At 41.5% G+C, this 23,485-nt stretch overlaps 1 protein-coding gene across 1 annotated transcript in view; it reads right to left on the reverse strand.

Moving 5' to 3' along the window:
- TSPAN7 (tetraspanin 7) overlaps positions 1–16,819 on the reverse strand; it is a 73,407-nt gene extending 56,588 nt beyond the window's left edge. Inside the window, exon 1 of the mRNA XM_028727411.2 lies at positions 16,530–16,819. Within this exon, the coding sequence (XP_028583244.1) occupies positions 16,530–16,610 (81 nt within the window). The 5' untranslated portion in view covers positions 16,611–16,819. The remainder of the gene's footprint in view (positions 1–16,529) is intronic.
- Between the last annotated feature and the right edge of the window lie 6,666 nt (positions 16,820–23,485).

The raw sequence follows: 23,485 nt of genomic DNA on the forward strand, positions 1-23,485 counted from the left end.
CACTGCTGCCTGAAGGCTAGCTCCATGGCAATGTCCTATCAGCCACTTCTAGCCCAAGTCGTGGGACATCTTGTCTCAAGAAATACAAGTAGCCGCCTTTCTGTTTTTAGATGCCAAGTAGTTATTGGAAGCTGCTTTCTGCTTTTAAAGTTGTTATTGTTTTGGCTTTCATCTTTGTTTTAGTCAGCTTGGGTGCTCCATTGTTTAGCCAAAAGGTAAGATATTAATGTTTGAATAAATAAATGAAGCAAAAACAGAATATTTGTGAGAAACAGTAAGGACCAAGACATAATAAATAAAGATGCTTCAGACAAAACATTCCACTATTAAATATTTAAAACAAACTGGAAAACCGCAGAAGCAGTGAAAAGAAAATCCCATTATTTGTCTGGAATTTCATCTCATGAGAGCGTAACATCCAAAAAGCATGGCAAGAATTAAAATTTCAGATGAAAAGCCACACACATCTCCTCCCTCTCCTCCTCCTGCTGCTGCTTCTTTTGGTAAGAATGCAAACCACCAATGTAACTAAAACCACTCATTTCAAAATTCAAATTAAACCTTGGTTCTGTGTGTATTATAAATTTATATAAACAGCACTTCCAATTGTATATAATATAGCAGGTTGCAATGCATCCAACTTTTCTCTGTATTGGTACTGTTCTGTTTGGAGGAGTCCATACATTTTCCACTCTTACTGCACTAGTTTTGTTTAGTCTCTATTGGCTTATTATTTAATTCCCTTTAGACCCCTTTCTCTTTGGTGTCTCTTTTACCACTGTTCCAATTTGCCGAATGGAAACAGCACTGCAGCAGTCAATGACTCCAGGAACTATGTCACTGTGGTGTTTTGTTTTGTTTTTTACCTATTAACTCATATCTCTCATTTTCCAAGCTAGCAAAAGCCAGGGGGTTACCCTTAGGAACTGCCAGACAACCTGCAATGGGAGGAGGCTTCCAGAATAGCAGGCTGGGATCCTGAACCTCTATATTTAATGTAGAAATTGGTGTGGGGCAGGGATGTAACAGCAGCCAGTCTAGTACCAGGATGATGGGTATCCTGTGCATCATGACACAGCAATGAGCATGAGGGGAGCCATTCACACATTCTTTCTCTTCCTCTCATGCACACCCTTGTGGTGGCAAGGAAGGTGCACAGAGTGTGCTCTTACAAGAATAGGAACTCTCCCCACACACCTTCCATCCCATCACCACTTCACTCCCCACAGACTGCCAAACGGCAGCCCAGCAAGTGGAGTGCTGTTTCCTTTGGAAGAAATCTATATGTATATATCTATATCTATTCATTGCAATATAAGTGACCTATACACTTAATGTTTGCAGTGGGTTTTTGTTTTTTTTTAAGATAAGTAGTTTGGACAATCTCTACTTGGAAGTGAAAATTATTGTCTCAGCTTCTTTGGAAAGCGGCAATTTCATTACCATTCTGAGGAGACTGTTGTTTTCTTAAAGAGCATCACATTTGACATGAATTTGGCTGTGAAAGAGCCAAATTAATGATTCTGATTTGAATCTGAGATGAATGCACAGCTAGCATTTGTGAATAAGCAAGTGAATAACACAATGGTTTGAGTAATCAGTTCAGGAACTGGTCAAACAAAATCTTTCCAAACGAAAGTCCAGCTGTACTGAGACTGGTTCCTTCATGAAGTCTGAATCACAAAGCCAGACCTTTTAAAAAGGCTGCCTAATCACCACAGTTAGAAGCCAGGCTTACGAGACCTCTATCTGGCATCAATCTCAAGGTCAGGATATAGTTGAACAATCAGTTCATTTAGGAAGTGATGAGTTTGCTCTTTCAGGAGTCCAAATATCTTTGCTTCACACAGAAATACAGGAGTATCAAGTGATGAAAGGGAAGGAGTTCCTTTTTGGTGAGAATCACAGCATCCTCTGAAATATTAATGAAGCCCTTTTATATGCCAGAGTCTAAAAAGGACTTTGAATAATGCATTGGAAGGCAACAGCAGCAATTCAGCCATTGAATTCTCTTCGCTCTTCACAGACGCAGCTAACACATTATTTTTTTAAATGGAAATAATGTCTAGGCCAGCCTGGCCCAAAACATCAGGAGAGCACCGGGTTGGGGAAGGCTGGTCTTGGTTTACAGGGGAAGATGAGAGTTCTTTTTTTAAAAAAATCAAATTTATTGAGTTTTTAACATAAAAATACAGTAAAAGCCAAACTAATCTAAAGAAGATAAATAAAAGAGAAACAAGAATAAGCAAGAGAAGAGAATAAATAAGGAGAAAAAGAAAAGAAGAAATAATATAAACAAACAAATAATCAAACAAACACAAGGTCCTCTATAATAATTGTATCTTAATCCTTATTCCACCCACAGAAGGGTGAACCCTCCCAGCTCTCACCTGAGAGCTTCCCCACCTTCTCCCAGCCTCCCACCTGAGGAGATTCTCTCTACCCTGCCCCTCATACAGGGCCCTTCATCAGGAAGATGATCATTCAAGCTGAGGAGAAACTGTCCAACAGTCCTTCTCTACACAGAGGATGAAAGAGATGAATCTGAGATGGTTTGGGAATAAATGGATAGAACACAAAGGCAGAGGAAAACTACAATGGTATGAACGGGGGATAGAGGCAAAGTCAAGACTAAAACCCCAAACTATGAAGCCTGAAACACTCTTGTAAAACTGGAGGGTTTAGGTCCACCGGTTTGGGTAGGACATAAAAATATCCACTCCCTTCAGCACTTGCTGAAAGACTTGCTTTCGAAGCAGAGTATTAAGCAGCGGGCCACATTACATGCTAGTAAACAGCCTGCTATGTTGGGGGCTTTCGATGTTTATATAAACAGCAGTGTGACCTGTTTTCCCCCTAACTGACAAGTGAAGATGTTGCTATAATTGGCTTTTGATCGAGTCATCCAGAAGGCAATGTAACCACTCCCAATCAGCGCTGTTTTTCTATATCTAACTGACACAATAATTTCCAAGTGCAATAAATTGTTACATATTAAGCCAGCACCTAAAGACACCAACTGGACTTTGATTCTCCATCATCTTATATGAGAACCATGCAGTCCCTGCCCAGAAGAGGGGGAGGGGAACAATGGTAAACAGAAGTGCAACAATGAGCTTAATTAAAGAGGAATAAGCAATTACTGGGGTGTGGACAAATGTTTAGCGGCTGGATATAACAGATTGATTGTGACAATGAAGGAAAAGGGCAGGGACAAGGGAAGATGAAAATGCAGAAAAGAAAGAAGCCTGCGATAAGCAAAAATGATCAGTATCCTCCCCAAACTCCATTTTGGAACATTCTGCTGAGATACCAGCATTCTGTTGCACAGAAAACGGCTCAGGTTGGCTTGCTATTGCTGTGAATTGTGATCCGGAAGCTTTTATTGGGCACTCATATACTGCTCTTCCAATATAATAGGTAGGGGGGAAATGTTTTGTTTATTTAGAATATTTGTATCCTGCCTTTAATCGTACTGGATGATCCTAGAGCGGGCTACAATCAGTTGCCAATAAAATACATAGCATATGTAGTTAGTACGTAATTTTAAGAAGACAAATATCAAAGAGAAACACTAATATACATAATGGGGGAAGTCTGAAAACTTGTCCACCCATTCAGGACTGGTATAAAATAGAATAGAAGCAGCCAATGTTGCATCTTCCACATATCAATGGACTCCCAGCCCACATCAGCCCGATCAAGAATGGCCAACAGTCAGAGATGATGGAAGTCCAACAACATCTGAGGGCCACAAGTTGCCCAGACCTGAAATAAACATATGGAGCTTCAGCCAAAAGTGATGCATACAATACCAGTAGTCCCACTGGGAACAAGATAAAGGCCTAGACACGAGCCCTGTTGAGGTGTTTTGCATTACGCAATTACAATCACATGAGGGAAAGATCAGGGCCACAGCTGCCGACGTGAGCTCCATGCTCCATACCACTTCCGGTCTCCCTGATTGCAGTAGCTTCTAAATAATGCAGGATGCCTAGATGCATTGAGCAGACTTTCCTCTTCAGACATTTCATCCCAATATGTAGATCAGGCTTCCTCAACCTCGGTCCTCCAGATGTTTTTGGCCTACAACTCCCATGATCCCTAGCTAGCAGGACCATTGGTCAGGGATGATAGGAATTGTAGTCTCAAAACATCTGGAGGGCTGAGCTTGAGGAAGCCTGGTGCAGATGGTAAGGCCAGTGCCAGAAAGCTTGGGCCTGCATTCTCCCCTCACAGGATTATAACAGTGTGGGGCATAATATTGGAACAGGGTTACAGGGAACTGCCCTGAGACCTGTGGGTATAGTATAGAAATTCAATTAATAGCAATAATAATAAAGTATTGCCTAGGGCCTCTGGGTGAATTGTGTGACTGAGGCTTCACCTACATCTCTGTTTAACCCTTTGATCCTTTGAAATTTCAAGATTTTGAAGTTGCTATTTTATTTACTTATTGAGGGGGTTTTTTAGTTTACCTTTCAGGGCCAAAAACACAAAAAATGTGTTTTTCTCAAACACATTATGTGCAGCCTTTTGTCCCAACCCAGAGATTGTATTAATTGGAGAAATGTATTACAAGGACAAGGGACACGGGTGGCGCTGTGGGTAAAAGCCTCAGCGCCTAGGGCTTGCCGATTGAAAGGTCGGCGGTTCGAATCCCCGCGGCGGGGTGCGCTCCCGTTGCTCGGTCCCAGCGCCTGCCAACCTAGCAGTTCGAAAGCACCCCCAGGTGCAAGTAGATAAATAGGGACCGCTTACTGGCGGGAAGGTAAACGGCGTTTCCGTGTGCTGCGCTGGCTCGCCAGATGCAGCTTTGTCACGCTGGCCACGTGACCCGGAAGTGTCTCCGGACAGCGCTGGCCCATGGCCTCTTGAGTGAGATGGGCGCACAACCCCAGAGTCTGTCAAGACTGGCCCGTACGGGCAGGGGTACCTTAACCTTTACTATTACAAGGACAAGAGACAAATAATGAGGTCCCCTCCCCCGCAAATAAAATGTGGTTCAAAAGGATCATCCATCTCCTCAAATTTCTCTGTGGAGAGAGGCTATATACTAACCATTAATGTCTCCGCTAACCCAGAAATAGTACCTCGGGTTAAGAACTTTGCTTCAGGATGAGAACAGAAATTGTGCTCCGGCGGCACGGCAGCAGCAGGAGGCCCCATAAGCTAAAGTGGTGCTTCAGGTTAAGAACAGTTTCAGGTTAAGAACGGACCTCCGGAACGAATTAAATACTTAACCCAAGGTACCACTGTATGCTTGAAAGGACACTACAAACATTTTTGTGGGGACTGTATTATATATAACTAGACTTGTACACAGTTATTGTTGTTATAAGTTTTATTATTTTGGAAAATAGTTTTTTTACGGGGTGAGGGGAGTGCTGTTTGAAGCAGCCCACCCTTCATTTAAAGGAGATGGGTTGCCACTGCTTCAAACAATCTCGCATTAGCTGTTAACTCTTTCCCACTAATATAAATGGAACTTAAAAGAGCTTAACCTTGGCTGGATCATACCCATTTTGCCCCAGTCCTGCTTTCAAAGGCCCATGTATTTCCATGAATGCTCCATGGCCTTTGCCCAGAAAAGACCACAGAGTAGGAGGCTACACAGTCTAAGAAAAAATGCTAAATTTGCCTTTGCATTTAACTTGTGTTTTTAAAAATGTGACGTATAATAATGTTAAATAATAACAATAATTTTATTATTTATACCCCGCCCATTTGGCTTAATAGTGAATATTGTCAGCTGGGGGAGAAGCAGATTGTTGCCTCAAGTTTGCCCTGGGCAATTGTTAAGCCTTCCCGCTCCTAACTCTTCAACTACTGCTTAGTCTGTTTGGAAAAATGTGGTTCATTTTTTTTTTTTTTATGGTAGATTCACATTTCCCCATTCAGTCTTTCCATTTGTTGTAGCTTCTTAAGGTTATTTTGTGGTATTGGAAGAAGGAACTGGCTGATCTGTTCCATGCAATAAGTGTCACAAACATTATTATGATTACAGGATAAAGCAAGCGGGGTAAGAAGCTGCACATTCAGCCATTTTCACTGAAGGGACTATAATTTTAATATTATTCAGCCCAATATAAACCGCGCATACAATCAGTATCATCTTACTGGATAATATTATGCAGGGAGTTAGAATGTTAACAATGTATCTAAGCATTTCTTAATAATAACCCAGAGCTCTAATGCTAGCCATTTCTGACTTTTCAAAAAAGCATACGTATTGACCTTGATATCATCAAGACCAAAACTACTGCTTAGATAAAATACGTTCCTACCCTCAGGATTTGTTGTTTCTTGACAGGAATACAATAAAGCACTAAAATGTAAGCATGAATATATTGGCCATAGTTAAACAAAAAGAAAAAAAGAAAAGGAAATATTTTTTATTTAGATTAGTTTATTTTTTGTTGTATTATGAAACATCTTAATAAAATCTTATTTTTAAAAAAGAATATATTGGCCATAGCAAAGAATAACAATACACTGCCTTTGGTATAACAACAGCTGTATTCTGTCTCTGCTGAACACCAATTGCTGGAAATCACAAGTGTGGAGAGTGAAGTTAGGTCTTGCTTGTGGGTTTCCCTTAAGCATCTGACAGCCCACTGTGAGAACAAGATGCTGAAGCAGATGAGCCTTTGGCCTGATCCAGTTGGGTTCTTAAGTGTTTAAAATGACTTGCTGGCCATTGGGACAAAAGAATTCTTCACTAGCAAGAAAAATTGGGTCACTCTGGCAATTATCTTTCGTTACCACTCTTCAAAATCAGCTACCATCACACTTGCCACATCCATTCCCAGTCATTAAGGCACCTCTATAAACAACACTGCAGTACTCAATAATTTAAACTCGATCTAAAATAAGAACTCAAAGCAAACCAAACATCTAAACTTTTATAAAGTTGGTATTACTTTGGCCTGTAGTGAAGTTTGCAAAGGAACTGATTTTGTATGCTCAACCAAGTCTGGCCAGAATTCACAGCCAGCTCAGACTGCAATGTGAGGCAGGCATCAGGAACCTTTCCCAGGCATAAGTAGCACAGCTAAATCAGGAGACCTAGACGAAATTTGGGGCAGGATCAGGCCTATAAGCCTCAGAGTGGAACAGCAAGCACAACAGTATTCAGAACAGACACCACCAGCCCAGGAAAGAGGATTGTAGGGAAAGCACAGCACCTGCCCAGTGGCAATCAGCACTTCTCCTTGATAGTTGGGTCTAGGCGGGTCTAGCTGGGAAGGTGATCCAAATTTTCTCACAGTCATATGAAACTTTTGAGTTTTGACAGCTGCCACACTACTGAGATAATAGCTGAACTGGGCACAAGTCCACTATACTCAAAACAAAGGAGCTGAACAGCAGGCCACAATGAATGCATTACAGACAGATTTTGTGCAGAGAAACAGCAGGCGAGGGGGCAGAAAGACTTGTGTTTCTCTGGTGACTAATGTGCAGCAGCAAGTGAAAATACTCACAGGTAGAGAATAAGGCATTTGTCCATTTCTAGTTCGATTCAGGTCTCACATAACTTTCATAATTCTTCTCAGGAATAGAGTATTTAATATTAGCAAAGCTGAAGATTCATCAGGTAAACAGACCAATTAGAGGCTCACAGAATCACAGACTTGGAAGGTAATGACTCAAAGGTCATGTAGACCAATCTCCTGCTAATGTAGGAAATCCATTACTACCGCTCAAATTTTTTAAAAAATATTGCTTAAGCCTTGATAAATATTTGTTATATACAGAAAATATGAAAAAGTCAAGTATGTGTGACTGATTAAATTACTGATTAAAGGTACAGCAGGGGAACAACCAAACTAGTTTGATTTTGTGTGATTTGCTTAGTTTCCTTGTTTAATGAAGTTGAACAGTTACTTTGCCTAGTTCATTTGGAATAAATTCAATAAAGTAATCAAAGTTAAAGCTCTACTTCATTAAGCTGCTAAATTATGCAAATAAGAAAAGTGAAAATTCATGTTATTTGCAATGTAAAAAACATGAAAATTAAGCAAATGCACACATTTTGGTTACATTTTTGACAGCCCTATTCTTTTTGAAGGATCATAGCTCTTGTGCAAAGACATGACCTAAAGCTTCAGTGCTCCAGCAGGATGTAAAAAGTAGATTAGCCGGAAACAAACAAGAATGTGGTCAATAATAACCACATCTGGAAAGGATAACCCAAGTTAGATCAATGACACAAGATCAAAACTGATAGTGTGGGATCCACTAACAGGCCATGGCTTGATCTAAGATAGATCACAACTGTAGCACAACCACCATACAAATCTATGGTGTAAACTTAAGAAATGGGTCTCTAAAAGCATGATTTGATTAAAGCTGAGTCCTGGGTCTGGAAAAGTTGAAGACTATTGATTTAGACTATCCAAAAGCAGGAACTGCAGAGCACAATATAATTTTGCAAAAATTTTTTTACTTTGTGGGTTGAAGTTTACCCTTTTCTTCTCAGTACAGTAGAAATGAGGAAAAGACAGGATGGCACAAGGTTTTTTTTTAAAAAACCCAACAACAACAAACCCTGTAAGATGCTTACCACTACCACCCCACTGATGCCATTGTACATCTCATCACTTCTTCCCAAAACCATTTTGGAGTTTTAAACACAATCCCCAAAATTGCACCAAAATCATTGCCTTCAATATGCCACATGTGAATGAGCTGATGACTGGAGGGTGGGAGCAGTTGTTTTTGTACACCTCTTAAACTTTCATTTGGTATGAGTGGAGGAATAATTGGAATGTGGTTGTAGAGTGTTGCTGTTTGTACTGCAGTGCTACTGTGTTTAGGGTACTCTGCTGGGACGTGGACATAAGTAGTGAGCCTGGTCACACCCATCTCAAGCCTAAAGCTGATTCATCTTGAGTGCAGTTAGATAAGAAAGCACTTGTGGCATTTAACAATCCGAATGAAGGTGGTTTGAAACTATGTTGAGCCACTAATGAAGTCAATGTTGTCAAACTTTCCAGATACTCACATCTTTCAAGGAGTGGGAGTGCCTAATCACAAGTAAATTTACTAGCAAATATATAGCAGGGCTGTCTTTAGCATTTGTAGACAACATGATGGGGCTGCAATGCTCACCTGACCTCTGGCTGAGTTCCAGGAGGTGTGGAGGAGGCGTGGCACCAGCAGAGCCAATCTGGTACTCCTGCTGGTGCCTTTGCACCTTACCAACCTCATACCACCTCACCCCTTCCCTCTCTCTCCCAATATGCAGCAACAATTCAGCTGGAGGGGAATCTGATAAGCAGCACAGCCCCATCACACCATGTGCTACTGCTGTTTGGCTTGTTCGTCATAGCCTCTTACCATTCTTGTTCATACATACAAAGGGTAGCACAAGCACAATGAATGATGGTGGGGCACAAAACACAAACCATATAAAAGCAAGCATATATTTAGAAAGGCTTTTAAAAATACTCCATCACCAAGAGTCAAGTGGGGGGGGAAAACCCTAATTAAAGCAGCTATTATTGCTACTAAACAATTTCTTGGTTCAAATTGGGTGTTAGCTTCTGTACACAAGTGGCATACCTCCTGCCATGGTGTCAAAAGGAAAGGGCAGCATCTCCCTATCTGATTCAGCCAGAGAAGGCTTGTTCTACAGACACGGATTCATTTCTCATGCTAAGCCTTTCCAGGGTTATCTTTCATATTGTCAATTTGTTCACCAGTATTTTCTGAACATATGTTATAGAGCAAAGCAATTGTACTTTCAAAATGCAAAGATCAATGCTTAAAGTTGGGAGCACATTGATCTTGTGATGAAAAAAATGATCAATACTTTAATAAGAAAATCTGCTCTCCCAAACCTTATTTCCTTGTCTGCTAGGCATACAGCCCCCACTGCTGAATACTAAATTACAGAGAACTTTGTAAATGCTTTTTACTTTTTAAAATCATTCATCTTAGACATTTCAGTAACAATAACAACAAAAATCTTTTTGCAACTTAACATGAAATCTATGTTTTGAGGCATGTTGACCATGTAAATTGTCTGAAAGTTTCATTTCTAGAATTCACTATTCTGATTGTGCTTGCTTTTGTTATTCTTTATTAGAATCTACTTTAGTCATACCAGAATCACAGGTAAACCTCTTTTTAAAAAAAAAATTAGATAGATACTCAGAACAGAAACACAGGCATCCAGCATAACCACTTTAAGTCAATAGCACCGATACATCCAATCCAGCTCTTCACATAGTTTCTGGCAAGATGTCCCACTCCTGTCTAATAAAACAATAAAGCTGGTCAGGAGAGAGGGAACAGCAGACACAAATGCTTGTTTTAATGTATGATTTATGACACAATAGATGGAAGTAGTTACTCTGAAACACAGAAAGCTCATGCAGGCATTCTGCAGCTATACTAATAGCATAATTCCATATGGCGTTTACTCAGAAATAAGTCCCACTCTGTTCAAGGAGATTGTATTTAGGACTGTAGCCTAAGAAGATGTCTGATAATAAACACCATATTAATGATCTTCAGGGGTTAAAGCATTGGGATTTGGAGTGGAGAGGGAACTGCTCTCAGAGCCAGCTCTACATGTGCATAATCAACCAAAAGCACTTGTACATTGAGCTATTACCTCTTTGACCCAAGAATTCCATGTTGCTCCCATCGGACTCGGAGAACACCAGCTCAGAAGTCCTGGTGGAATCACCAGCTCCTGTTACAGATAAAGCTGCAGCTCCTGTTTGAGGCCAATTCTCAAGCTGATTGCTGCAGAAGCAACATCTGGACTCTTACAAAGTCTCCAGCCTGGGCCATGCATGGAACTGTCCAGAGTACCACAGACGCCTGGCCTTTGCACATATTGCTAAGGCCATTGCACAAAATAAAACAGCTAATTCTGCTAGTGCAGCAAATGAAGGTGTGATTTGTACAAACACTGGTTAAAAAGTATGGTATGAGGGGCATTGAGAAGCAGATTACTGCCTATATAATGTAGATTACTGCAGTTGTTGCACCTTTCTTTTTATTGTTTACTCGTGTTTTTCAAGACTTTCTAACACCAGAATCTTCATACACACACTTGCTGTACAGTAGTCAGAATTTTAAAGTACTTAAGATTGTATTTTAACATTGTGATTTAAACATTCACAATGCGCTTCCATACTTTTTCTTTCTTAGTGTAGGAAATAACCAGCTCATGTCCTTAAAATAGATAAAGGTTTTAAAACGCTAGTCTACTGATTTCAATTTAACAGTGATTTGTGCAGGACCCAGAAAACCAACTCGTTACTTTCTGCATCGTGACTACTCTTGGAAATGGCAGAAACTGTTCAACTCACTTTACAGTGTTAGAAGGCCCCAAAAGAACCTACATTAAGAAGGGATGGGAAGCAGCCCTGTTAGCCGATCTTCTCAAAGCAATTTGCTGAGATGTATAAATGCAAAGTTGAATCAGTGAGCAATAAAACAAAAGCAGTCCAAGGAAAATATGGGGTAGAGGGAGTGTTGATTCCACTAACCCAATTAGACATTCATTGCAGGAATGATTAATGCTACCAATATTTCAAAGGCACACACTATTATAAGAACAGAGTAAATTTGGCATTCTAATATACAGTTTGTGCTTCTGTGAATGAGGCTGGATCAGCAATTCCATTACAAGTGCCTTCTAGGGGAATAAAATTATCATAGTTATCTTTTTTCTATGCATTGTTTTGCAAGACTTTTATATTTAAGTCCTACAGAAAGGTATTTGCCAGTGTTCCTCTGAGATTCATAATAGTATGGCACCATGTTTGTAAATAAGAGCAATTTGCAACTACAAAATGGGCACATGACTTAAATTGCAATAGCAAAACACAAGTATAATGAAAGAAGCAAAGAGTCCATATACTCCATCCCCTACCAAAATCAGAATGGAGAGAATTTAACCCACCCAAATATGCTGCCTACATTTCCTCCCACCTCATTCTCCTTATTCACACTCCCATCCATAGAAAAGGTATATTAAAAGCTCATGCTTTAGACTGAAGAGAATGTGGCATTTCCACACAGCCCTGAGGGAAAGGCACTAATAAATCTGGAGTAACCACCATATTGTGAATGAGCTGAATTCCAGTAAACAACAATGGCACGTAAGCAGTCAAAGGGTGATTTCTGTGTAAATGCAACACATTAGACCAGGAGATCTGTGATTGATCTTCCAATTTCTTCCCAAATAAAAGGACCCAAATTTCTTGGGGGCAGTGAAGTGGCAAACAACTTTCTCCCCCACACCATCCCCCTGCTCCTTAAGTTACTATTTCCTTTGTAGAGGGAAGATCCAAGCAAGAAAAAGCTATCTGTATTTTTCATGCACAGGGCAAATAGAAGTTGCAGGAAGGTAATTTAGATTGGGAAAATTGCATTGGTGGGGGAACGTTAAATAACCCTGCAGCCAGCAGCTACCCCAATCAAAGTCCTTGCAGACACATGCCTTCATTTAGTGCTATCAAAAAAGCAGATCAATCAATCATGGATCTCCTGCAGTAGCATGCAGTTCGGCCCCGACTCATCACTGATTGGAACTAAGGCCCTGTTCCCACACACCATTCGTGAGTGCAAGCCACTTCCCTATGGCAAAATCTCACAGCAGTGCAGTAAGTGCAAGAATGCCAGAGTCCCATAGACACATGCGTGGCTTCTCAACTGGGCATCAGTTGACTGGGGAAACCCAAGTGATTTGCCACAAGGTTCTAGTATTCATGCATATGCCAAGGTCACGTTGGGAATCCCATTGCAGGAAACCTCCCACACCAGTGACAGCATCAGCGTTATGTGTCAACAAGAGCCTAACTAAAGCAGAAAAAAGTTAGAAGAATGCTGTTGTTCATGGTGTGCAACAAATGCACATTCATTGTGCAAGGAACTGTGCAAAGGCACAAGGGATTCATCATACTCTCACAAAATTAGAATTCTAAAGGTTCTCTAATAATCCCATTCTTACTGCTTCACACAGGTTTGAAACCTATTTGGGGCTGCAATGAAGATGTAACCTTCATGTCTAATTCATAATTATAGGAAAGAACGGATGTTTGGTTTTTTCTTTTAAAGCCTTTTCATTCCTTAGTTCACCATGACAGGCCCAGAAAGCACCACTAACTAATGCCTCCTTACCATCCTTTTAAAAATGCCTGTTTGTTTTGGTCCTATAGTGTGTCCTATAGTGTCCCACAGTGTGTAAACATTTTTTATTATCCTGGGATTATTGCTTATGAAAAGAACTAGTTAGACAGACTTCAAGGCACAAATCCTCTCTTTAGCCAGAGAACAAGATTCTCTAATCATCTGCAGGAAGCCAACATTTGCACAGATAACACCAAGTGATTTCCTAACAATATTGAAGGAATAACAGTGAGCATTAAAAAAAAAAAATCCTTGTTTCCAAATGCAACACTGCAAAGTCTCTGGATTCTTATACCTCAGCCTTGCACAAGAGGAATCATTTGTAGGCATAAGGGGATAACAGTGTTTTCCTTCCTCTTAAAGCTGTATTGTTTTTCTTTTGGGAGACAGCACAAACCTTACTTGAACAGTACCAGCAATGAAGGGGTAAGGAGAGAGCTGTGAAAAGAGCTGGATGTGTGCATTCACTGGAGAAGGACCTGCCGCCCAATCCTATGCATCTTTACTCAGAAGTATGTCTGCTCAATCCAGTCGGTCGTACTCCAAGTAAGTCTACATAAGAAAGCAGTCCTACAAAATAAAGTGCTTTAAAAACGAAACAAACAGATGTAAGTTATAAAAGCACTGTGTTCACTGGGAGCTGTCCTCCAGGTTAAATGATAATGCTGGTACTGGAAAAATGATTTGCTTAACAGAGCTTAGGCAGAAGGATGTTTTACATCTCATCACCGCATTCCATATGACAGAGCTATTAAAATGATAATGCGCAATCAGCTTTCCTCAGTATGAAGTGACTAGCTTGTTTTAGTATATTGCATGGTAGACATGCAGATTAAGGCCAGCGGGCCATTATATTGTATTGTCATTATATACCACTGAAGTGTTTTTAATCAGCAAATCATTGTCACAACATGATATGCTGTTGATGTCTGTCATCTTCTGAACAACATACCAGGTTACTAAGAAAATGTCATTCCCCAGACGCCGTTTGAAAATTCAGGGCTTGTGTTACCCAATGCCTCTTTATTGTATCTGGGTCACAGATCACACTGATCATACTAATAAAGTAGTAATATTATTACACTAGCAATGAGCAGTGGAAGATATTCCCCCACCCCACCCCCGCACTCCCTCAAAGCTGTTGCAAGCAATGCCTGACGTCAGCTTGAAGGGAAAAATTAGAACTAGAATCACCAGCCCTCAAAATAGTAAAATATACATCATACACTGTTTATCTATTTATTTAAAGTATTTCCCGATTGCACTTCATTCAAAACAATCCCATAATGAGGTACAAAGTATAAAAACAAATCACAATAAAATTAAACAAATACATAAAAACCTTATATAACGTTAAGTCCATAATCAAGTACCGGTATAATAAATGAACAAGTCTGATGAGGAGAGGATAGGCTATTCCACTCCACAACCAATTTAACCGAACACCTAAATGAACAAACATGTTTTTAACTGGTAGCTAAAACCTTTCAGAATCAGCACCAGTTGAATTTTTTGAGGGAGGGCAATCCACAATTGGAATGTTACTGTAGAGGACACCTCCCATACAAAACTATGCCCAGCTAACACAGTACACGGTATGGATAATCGGCAGGAAAGTCTCTTGAAACCAATAGTGGATAACACGTAATAGCTGTACAACCTTATACTCCCATCAGCAAAACTGAAGCAAGCCTTACATGTTACATTCTTCTAGCCCCTTGATTCCAAACACATTTACATGCAAGTAATCCCCACTGACTTCAGTGGAGTTTGCTTCCACATGTGTGCTGACAAGCACAGCTGACTACATCCATAAGCTTCCTTTGTCGAGCATGCGCTAGCATTTCAGTACTGTAAACCACAACATCTATTTTTATTACTGTGATTTAAGAACAATAAAATGTGTATTTCAATGCTTTATTACTGTGGGTAGCTGTGTTGTTCCAGTGGAAGGAGACGAAAGGACAAATCAGGGGGAAATATTACACTTTCAAGCAAAATGTTCTAGCATGCAAAACTCACTTTCTAAAGCATATGATGCTGATTCTCTATTTTGCATATGCTGTATGTGCCAACAGCTACATTGACAACCACTACTGTGAACGAGGAGCACAGCAATAAAAGTTGATCTCACTAAATGCAGGTGGCATTTATCCAAATATAATATGGGAGTGGGCAGTGCTGAATAGTTAGGAGAGCTGCCTGCAGTATATACAAAGGCAAAGCCATGGAGACAACAACCTTCTTTTTTCCCCTTCTTCTTCTTTTTTTTTAAAGGCTGCAATTTATTTTAATGCAGGATATAGATATAGATATAGACAGATATATGTTGTTTTTTACTCTTACAATAGCTTCATCAGTGAGCTGTCAATCATACTTCCCACACATACTGGCTGGTAGAGAATTCATATATCATATAATATATAACAGGGTTGTGTTTTAAGCTACTGACTTCCCTGTGTGTTCATGCATGATGCACCGATTGCCTCATTCATAAACACCACAGTTCTCTTTATTCTTACTACCAGATTCATCCATCTAGGAGGCAGGTTGCAATTTAAAAGTCATTTTGAGTGGTCCAAACGCCCTAAAATGTATCTAGCTTCCTGCAATAAATGCCCTTCTGTCCTGCGCATATGCATGCGTGTGTGTGTGTGTGTGTGTGAGAGAGAGAGAGAGAGAGAGAGAGAGAGAGAGAGAGAGAGAGAGAGAGAATGAGAGAAATATCACTGTGAGGTGGTTAAGACGCAAAACGCTCCCAAAAAAATCCAGGCAGAGGTACATTCATATAACGATTCTCTACTGCAACGACATGACCGTGTTGGCCAGCCCTCTGTCAGGACAGCAGATTGATTACGAATGGCTCTATTACAACCTTTCAAGGCGAAGGTGCTATTGCGAGACCATCGGGAAAAAGTGGGGGGTATATCGTATCACAGAAAGAGAAATAAAATGCAATGCGTGAAGCTCGCCGAGGCCGGCAACTTTCTTCCTGAAGCTGCTTCCGAAGGAGCTCTTTTATGTTTGAAAGAGGTGCTGGTGGTGCAAATCAGGCACAATCCTCAAATCCCTTCCTCCATTAGAAAGCCAGTCAATGATAAACCAGGAGCCGAGCACGGAGGGCAGCGCGACTCGCGCTGCAAAATCTCCCCAGGCAAGGCGCCGTTTGCGCAGCAACATGAGCCGCTGCAGCTCCCTTTGCAACGCACCGTTATCTTCCCCCGTTTACCAAAGAGGACACACATACACACACACCCTCCCGGGGCGCAAGGCGAGGGGATTAATTGCCGCCCCCGGCGCCCCCCAACCCCTCGCCCAGCCTCTCGGGGCTGCTTCCAGTGTGGGGCTTTGTTTCCATGGCGGGGGACACTCACCCAGAAAACGAAGGAGTAGATGATGAGGAGGGTTTTCAGACACGTTATGACGGGTTTGGTCTCCATTCTCCTCGATGCCATAATACTGAGATCCCGGCTGCTGGCTCTGGGCAGGGGAGGGAGGAGGAGGAGGAGGAGGAGGAGCCGCGGCGGCGGCGGCGGAGGGAGGAGGGGCTCCGGGCTGGCTTCGCGCCTCCACCGAGCGGCGCTGCTTCCCGCCGCCTGCCTCTGCTCTGCTCCCGATACTGCTCGCTGCGACGAGGGCTGACAGGCCGAGCTGCTCGCGCGCGCTTCTGGACCGCTGCCGCCCTGCGCCCCGCCGCTTCCCGCAGCCGCCCCGAAACGCCACAGCTCGGCATTGTGCGGTCACAGCGGCGGAGAAGGCGGCGGGGGAGGTTCGCACGACGCGCCTCGCCACCTGCCGCGCCGAGGAACGCAGCGGGCGGAGCGCGGAGAAGGCCCGCGTGTTCCCCTTCACCCCCCACCCACAGCCACCCTTTTCTTTTATCGACGTGTTGGGATTCGGGAAGGAAGGGTGCTGAGGGCCAAGAGCAAGGGGGACCCCGGGGTGGCGGTGGCGCTGGAGTCGTGCCTGTTTACGTGCAAAAGATACGCAAGCCGTGGCGCAGAAAGAAGAAATGCGTCTCTTACTGAGGGGAGATTAGAATGAAGGGGAGGGAGGCGAATGTAGGACGCGCCTGCGAGGGAGAGAGAGAGAGGGAAGGTGCCGGTGACAATATGGCACAGGGGGCTGGTCTTTTCCGTTTCATTAACTGAAAAAGAAGAAGAGATTTGTTCATTTGTATTTTAATCCAGACGACACACACACACACACACACACACACACACACACACACACAAAGTGATCAATCATAGCAGGGACTTTGCTCCCAGGCTTACAAAACATGGGGTACAAAAGGGGGAAAGGGGGGCTGGGAAGGAGAAGGAGGAAATAAACTGAGGCACAAGCTGTAATTGTGGCACTTTAAAGGCCAACCAATGTGGTATGAGCCTTCGATGGATGATGCATGATGATTTGCAGGTACATAACTACTTGACGGGGAGGGGGTGGAGATTGTAGACAGGCAGAGCTGAATTCCCATGATCTCTAGCCTTTTCCGTGCTGGTTGGAGCTGATGGGAGTTGTAATCCCTTTCTGATGATGACCACCTTTAGGATCCTCGGAAGCTGAAATGTCTTTTTCCGATGTCAGTTTTGTATCCATTCATACTTTTGCATAGATATTGGCCATAGATAGAACGACGTTGCTGGCAGATGCAGACATCTATCATTTTGGAAGATGAGCAAGGGAATAAGCTCCTGATGTTGTGGAAAGCATTTTTAAGTCCTGTAATAGGGCTTCCAGAGTAGATATGGGGCACAGAGTTGGCATCTGAGTCCACAAAAGTTCTAGTAATTGCTCTTTCTGGCAAGGAGGGAGGAAATAGGAGCCCTGCCACAGGTTGGTCCCCTTTGCAATGATGCTGTTCCAGGGAGGCTCTCCCAGTGATTCTGGATCGTAGCAGAGGCCAGTGTGTGCTGCCCTTCAGCTTCAGCCTTGGTTGGAGCCAAGTGTTTTTTTCTGGCAGGGAGTGGGGAAGGAAATTCCCTGCAGATGCTTCTTCTGTGGTCAGTGAATGAGGCCAGACTGGTTTTCCCCATGCTATTATGTTTTTCCTGGGAAGGAAGGGAGACAGTCTCCCAGTGGCCCCTGGCCCCCTGGCTGAGGACAGAGACCAGAATGTGCTGCCCTTCAGCTCTGCAGTCCCAGCACAACAGGCAGTTAGACCAGGCTGTCCTTTCTCACAGGGAGGGTGGAAGAAAACTTCCTGCAGTGACTTTGGTCACACCCACACTATACATTTAAAGCACATTTAGCACACAGCTAAAGCACATGGCTTCCCCCCAAAGAATACTGTTAACTAATTTTTTAAGGATGCTGTAGCTCTCTCAGAAGTATGTAAGGTATGGATGTGACCTACTCTGGTCAGTGGATGAGGCCAGGTTGCTCTCCCTCTGTACAGAAAAGTTGGACATGCCACTTTCATCTACATCTGCCACACACAGGCTTCCACTTCAGCAAATGTCCCTGAGAACATTGGAACCCTACATGCACATATAGACAGCATGCCCAGTTGACTTCAGGCTGGGCACTTGGCACATCATTTCCCCCAAATGCCATACCCTGAAGTGGCTACATGAAAGGTCCCTTGCAAGGCAAGGTGAAACCATATCTTCTAAACTGTGCCCCTCCCACCAAATGGAGAATGATGTGTTTATTTAGAGATGATGGTGAAATAGCATTCTTTATACAGAATAAAGTAATATTTGCCATTGGTAGTAAGAAACACTGGATTGTGTGACACAGGGAAAGGATGCATGTGAACTAGTGATCAGGGGGGAAATAAGTACTTGCTTTCACCAAATATCATGTGCCACAGAAACTCATGTGTTTTAACTACATAAACTAGCACAAGTCAAACAGTTGTAATGCACTGTTAACATATTACAACTTGCCACAATCCTGAAGCTACTTCATACAAGTTAAATTTACTTCAGTAGTAATACTTCAGAATAACGAGACTGAGAATTACTACAAATTGTTCAGGGTCAGTTGAAACCAAGTTAAAACCAACATTATTGAGCTGCAGTTAATGAACTAGTTGATCTCCACACAGATCAAGTAATTATTTCAGTCATTGCTGTCATTACAGTACAACACAAATGTCAATCAAAACTAGAGCTGGAGTCCAAGTCATTTCACTTTAACTCATAGTAAATGAGAATCAGACATTATTCCAAGTAGAACTTTGAGTTTGCATTTATTATCAATGTGTTTGGTAACAGCCAACCCAATTCTTGGAGTGCTAGTTCTTATTTATTAATTTATATAACACTTAATGTTAAGACTTTGAAGTGATTTACAAAATATAAAAAACTATTTTACAACACCATTAAAATGCACAGTAATTGAACTGCACAATAATAACAACACACAACAAACAAACAGTCCCATTAACATATAAACATTCATATTTAAAATGTACAATAAACTATGGTTAACACAACAGGAAATGGAAATACAACAGGAAATGGAATTTGATTATACTGATATGGGTGTGAAGTAAAGGATATATAACAAGAAAAGAATGATGGAATATAATTTCAATATGTGATCACAGTGGTTAGACTTTTAACATGGATACGGATGGATGAATTTACTATTACTCAATATGAAGACATGTTTGTGGGAATTACTAGAGGCAAAGTTGATATAAAAGAAACAAACAGTTGACATTTACTACTAATAATAACTATTTGGGATCTCCTCTTTGAATTTTTGTGGGAAAAGAAAATGAATGATTTTGATATACTTGGATTTAAAAGAAATATTGTTTAACAGAAAGTAGAGAAGAATGTTATGGAGTGAATGTCTTAAATAATATTTTTTAATTATGTAACTGGCAGATAGAAATTCAGAAATCTCTTTTATTTTTTATTGTTTCTTTTTTATTTTCTTTCTTTTCCTTTTCCTGTCTTCTTCTTGCTTCTTTCTCTCTCCCCCCCCCCCCATTTCTGTTTCTTTTCTTTCTTCTTTTGTGTTCTCTGCTTTAGGCCTTTATTAGGGTCCAAGGATTGTGCACTCATGGGGTAGTAGATGGTTGATAGAGGGACCTTGGGTGGGAGGCAGGGAAATGTTGGTCTCTGAAGATGAGAGGCTGGGAGGTGAAAGAAAAGATCCCATGTGATAGCTTTTTTAAAAAAGTAGCTTGAAAGGAGAACTATCCCAGTGAAATTAAGATTACACTTTTTTGTTTCTTTCCTGCACTTAAGGCTGTCACTATTCCCCCACTCCTGGAAACATTTTACTTAATCTAAAAAATATATATGCATAAAACATTATTTATTGGAGCTGTAGTAAAGTTTAGCTGCTCTCAGGCTATTAAGCTATCCCTTTTCACTCATTAAACCACAACACATTTCCTCATGCATTATTTAGCATAAAAGCGTGTAACCTCTATTGTTCTTATCTAGGTAAATCATGTTTGTATTCCAATCACTTTTCCTTGAGCTTAGAATTTTCTTCATCTCCATTTTACCCAAGGACAGCAGGATTGCACCACTTTCCCATTTGCTCAAGAAAGCTACATTGTTCTGATAACAATAAGTTAGTGTTTTTGCTTACCGTTCCAACTCCCTGTTTTCTTTGCAACCAGCTCTCTATTAACTCCCTTTTTTCCTCACCTTGTGTTCCATAGTGTGCTCTCTTCCTTCTGCACCGCCACAAGCTTCTCTGAACCCTGTTCTGATACCCACTTTGCTTTTCTCTATCCACTTCACACCAAAGCCCTATGCTTGTGTTACATGGCTAGTTCAAGTAAACACTGGGGGGTGGGGGGGACACATTGAGAATAAACATACCAGCTCTTCCTGCTGGTCCCCCAGTTGCCAATTCAGTGGTCTTCTATAAGCTGGAAAGCAACAGTTTCAGGCAGGAAGCCTTTTGTATATATGGAGGTTCTCCATGCATTTAAGAACCCCGAAATATCAGGATTATATGATGCCGCATTCTTGCATCCTTATCCCTTTTGATAGGAAGAGGTGATCCTTAGCCCGCCCGCCCAACCCTCTCCTTGCATTATGCTGGTAGTTTGGTATCTGCTGCAGTGCAAAATATCATTTGAGAAGTCCAGGAATGTCCTGCTGCTGCTAACTTCTTCAGCATTGCCTTTCCTGGAAACTGGGCCACACATTTTCAATGAATTCCAACGTCACACATGAAATCTATGTAGGACCTGTTGACACAGGCTAGCAAATGTAACAATAATGTAGTGCTCCCCCCTCCGGAGTAACCCTGCTACCATCTCTTGCAGCAGAAGCAACAAAAAGAGTCTTGTGGCATCTTAAAGACTAGCAAATGTATTATGGAACAAGCTTGGGGGAGTATAGTCTACTTCAGACACATGACATATTATCCTGAGTTACAGGTATATATGTACAGTATGTGGGATCCAACAATGTAGTTCCACTAGGGCAAAAACTTTCAGCTGTGCAACAGAACTTTCCCTCCTCTACAAACAAATTTCTATAGGTCAGGCAATTGTTAAAAGCCTAGGAAGCATGCCAGAAAACAATTTTCAACCTTAATTCCACAGTGTTTTCTGTCTGAGAAACTGGGGACGTACTGTGGAAACAATGTTGTGTGCAGGCTGAGGAGGATGAATCTCAGAGGGGCGGGAAGACCTGCAACAAGGGCTTAATTTGTGTGAAAGCTAACCAAGGCCTGGAGCCTAGGGATTATAACATTCTGTTAGAAGCAGTATTTATCTGCACACCTTGTATATGATTGCCAAGGATTTGAGAATACGCCTTTAACTGCTATTGAATGAACCAACAGTTCCACCTGTGAGGAACTAGCGTAAGATGTTTTTGTGCTAAGGAAAGTAGCATTGGTAAAGGAAAGCTTGTACAAATGATGTGAAGCTGCTATCAAAACATCTCATTGAAAGCTACACTTAGAACATAGCTAAATTACAGACTTACCTGGTTTAATAGGCCTTGTCTCTTGCCAAGGAGCTCCAGGAACAGTGATTCTGTGAGAACAGGCAGGGACCTAACAAAATTTTCAGCAACCCTTTGGGGGCATCTATGACAGATGAAGTAGTATGAAACCAGTGAATGTTTGCTGTGCAGATATACCCCTTCTGAAAGAAATGTTTTGCAGTTGTGCTTTCGTAACAATTATCTTTTCACATGATTTTTGCTAAAACAATCTGTTCTTCATATGGAAAACATGTAGCGTGGAGGTGACGGTAAAGAGACAACAGAGGATGAGTATGGATTTCATTTCTATATACTGGAAAGATGGGATCCAGATCTCTGACCAGTTCCTTCTTAGGCTCTGCCAAAAAGGAAATCAGTGCCAGCTTCACCACACACGCTACCCTTTCCAGTGGCAAATCATGCATTCAGAAAGAGGAGTGTGGGAGAATATATGTGAATCAGCCCAGAGGCACCTGGAGATGCTTTGCTGTGATGTGCATAGCTCAGAAATCAAAGTGTTTGAAAGGTAAGGAATTCAAAGCCTCAGAGAACTGTGTACAATTGCTCAAGATTGCTGTTATAAGTGACATTATCTAAGGTGGCTAGGAATGATGACAGTGTCCCATCAGCTTCTGAGAAATTCATGATTCATGTTACCAAAATGTACAAAGCTGCCCAAATATTAACAAAAGGCGGAACAACCTTTGGAACATCTTCAGACAAGACAGAGAAGTTACAGTACAAAAACACAAATCATAAAGATCAGGTGCTACAAACATCTGAGGCTCTGCTGCTGTAGAAAAGTAACTGTATCCCATCACTTCTGTCCTAAAAACACCAATGTTACATTGTTCTGTCGCAACTCCTTTTCATGGAATGTACACAATTTATTGGTGTGAGCAAAGTGTCTCTTTGTTCAGTCAACTTTCAACATAATCCATTTGCTCTGGGGGATAGCAGAAGAAGCAAGAAACTGAAAATACGACATTTTTCCTTCCATAGGGATGGATCAAAAGGCAAGGTCAGATTTCAGGATGTGGCAATGTATCCATTTGGTCCTTACTGCAAGATATGGCACCTACCTAATAGCCACAATCCCCAGCAGAATCCTCTGCACACAGTATGGTGTGTGTTTTTTTACTGCCAGGACTTAGAATGGAAGAAATAGCCAGAGGTAATAAGATGACAACAAGGAATGTGTTGATGTTGCAACAAAATGCATTCCACACCTGGTGCTCGTGCTATTGCTTTTTAGGCGGATTTAGTGAAGACCGTTTTGTTCTCCAAAGCCTCATAATTTTAATTATAGTGGTAGATCACTTTTAGTGCTTTTAGAACTTTGCACTAAGTTATTCCCCTTCCTGGGTTTATGTTGGTTTTAAATTGTTTTTAGCTGTTGTGCTTGCATTGGT

The sequence above is a fragment of the Podarcis muralis genome, chromosome 4, assembly GCF_964188315.1.
Source record: "Podarcis muralis chromosome 4, rPodMur119.hap1.1, whole genome shotgun sequence".
In the NCBI taxonomy this organism is placed as follows: Eukaryota; Metazoa; Chordata; class Lepidosauria; order Squamata; family Lacertidae; genus Podarcis; species Podarcis muralis.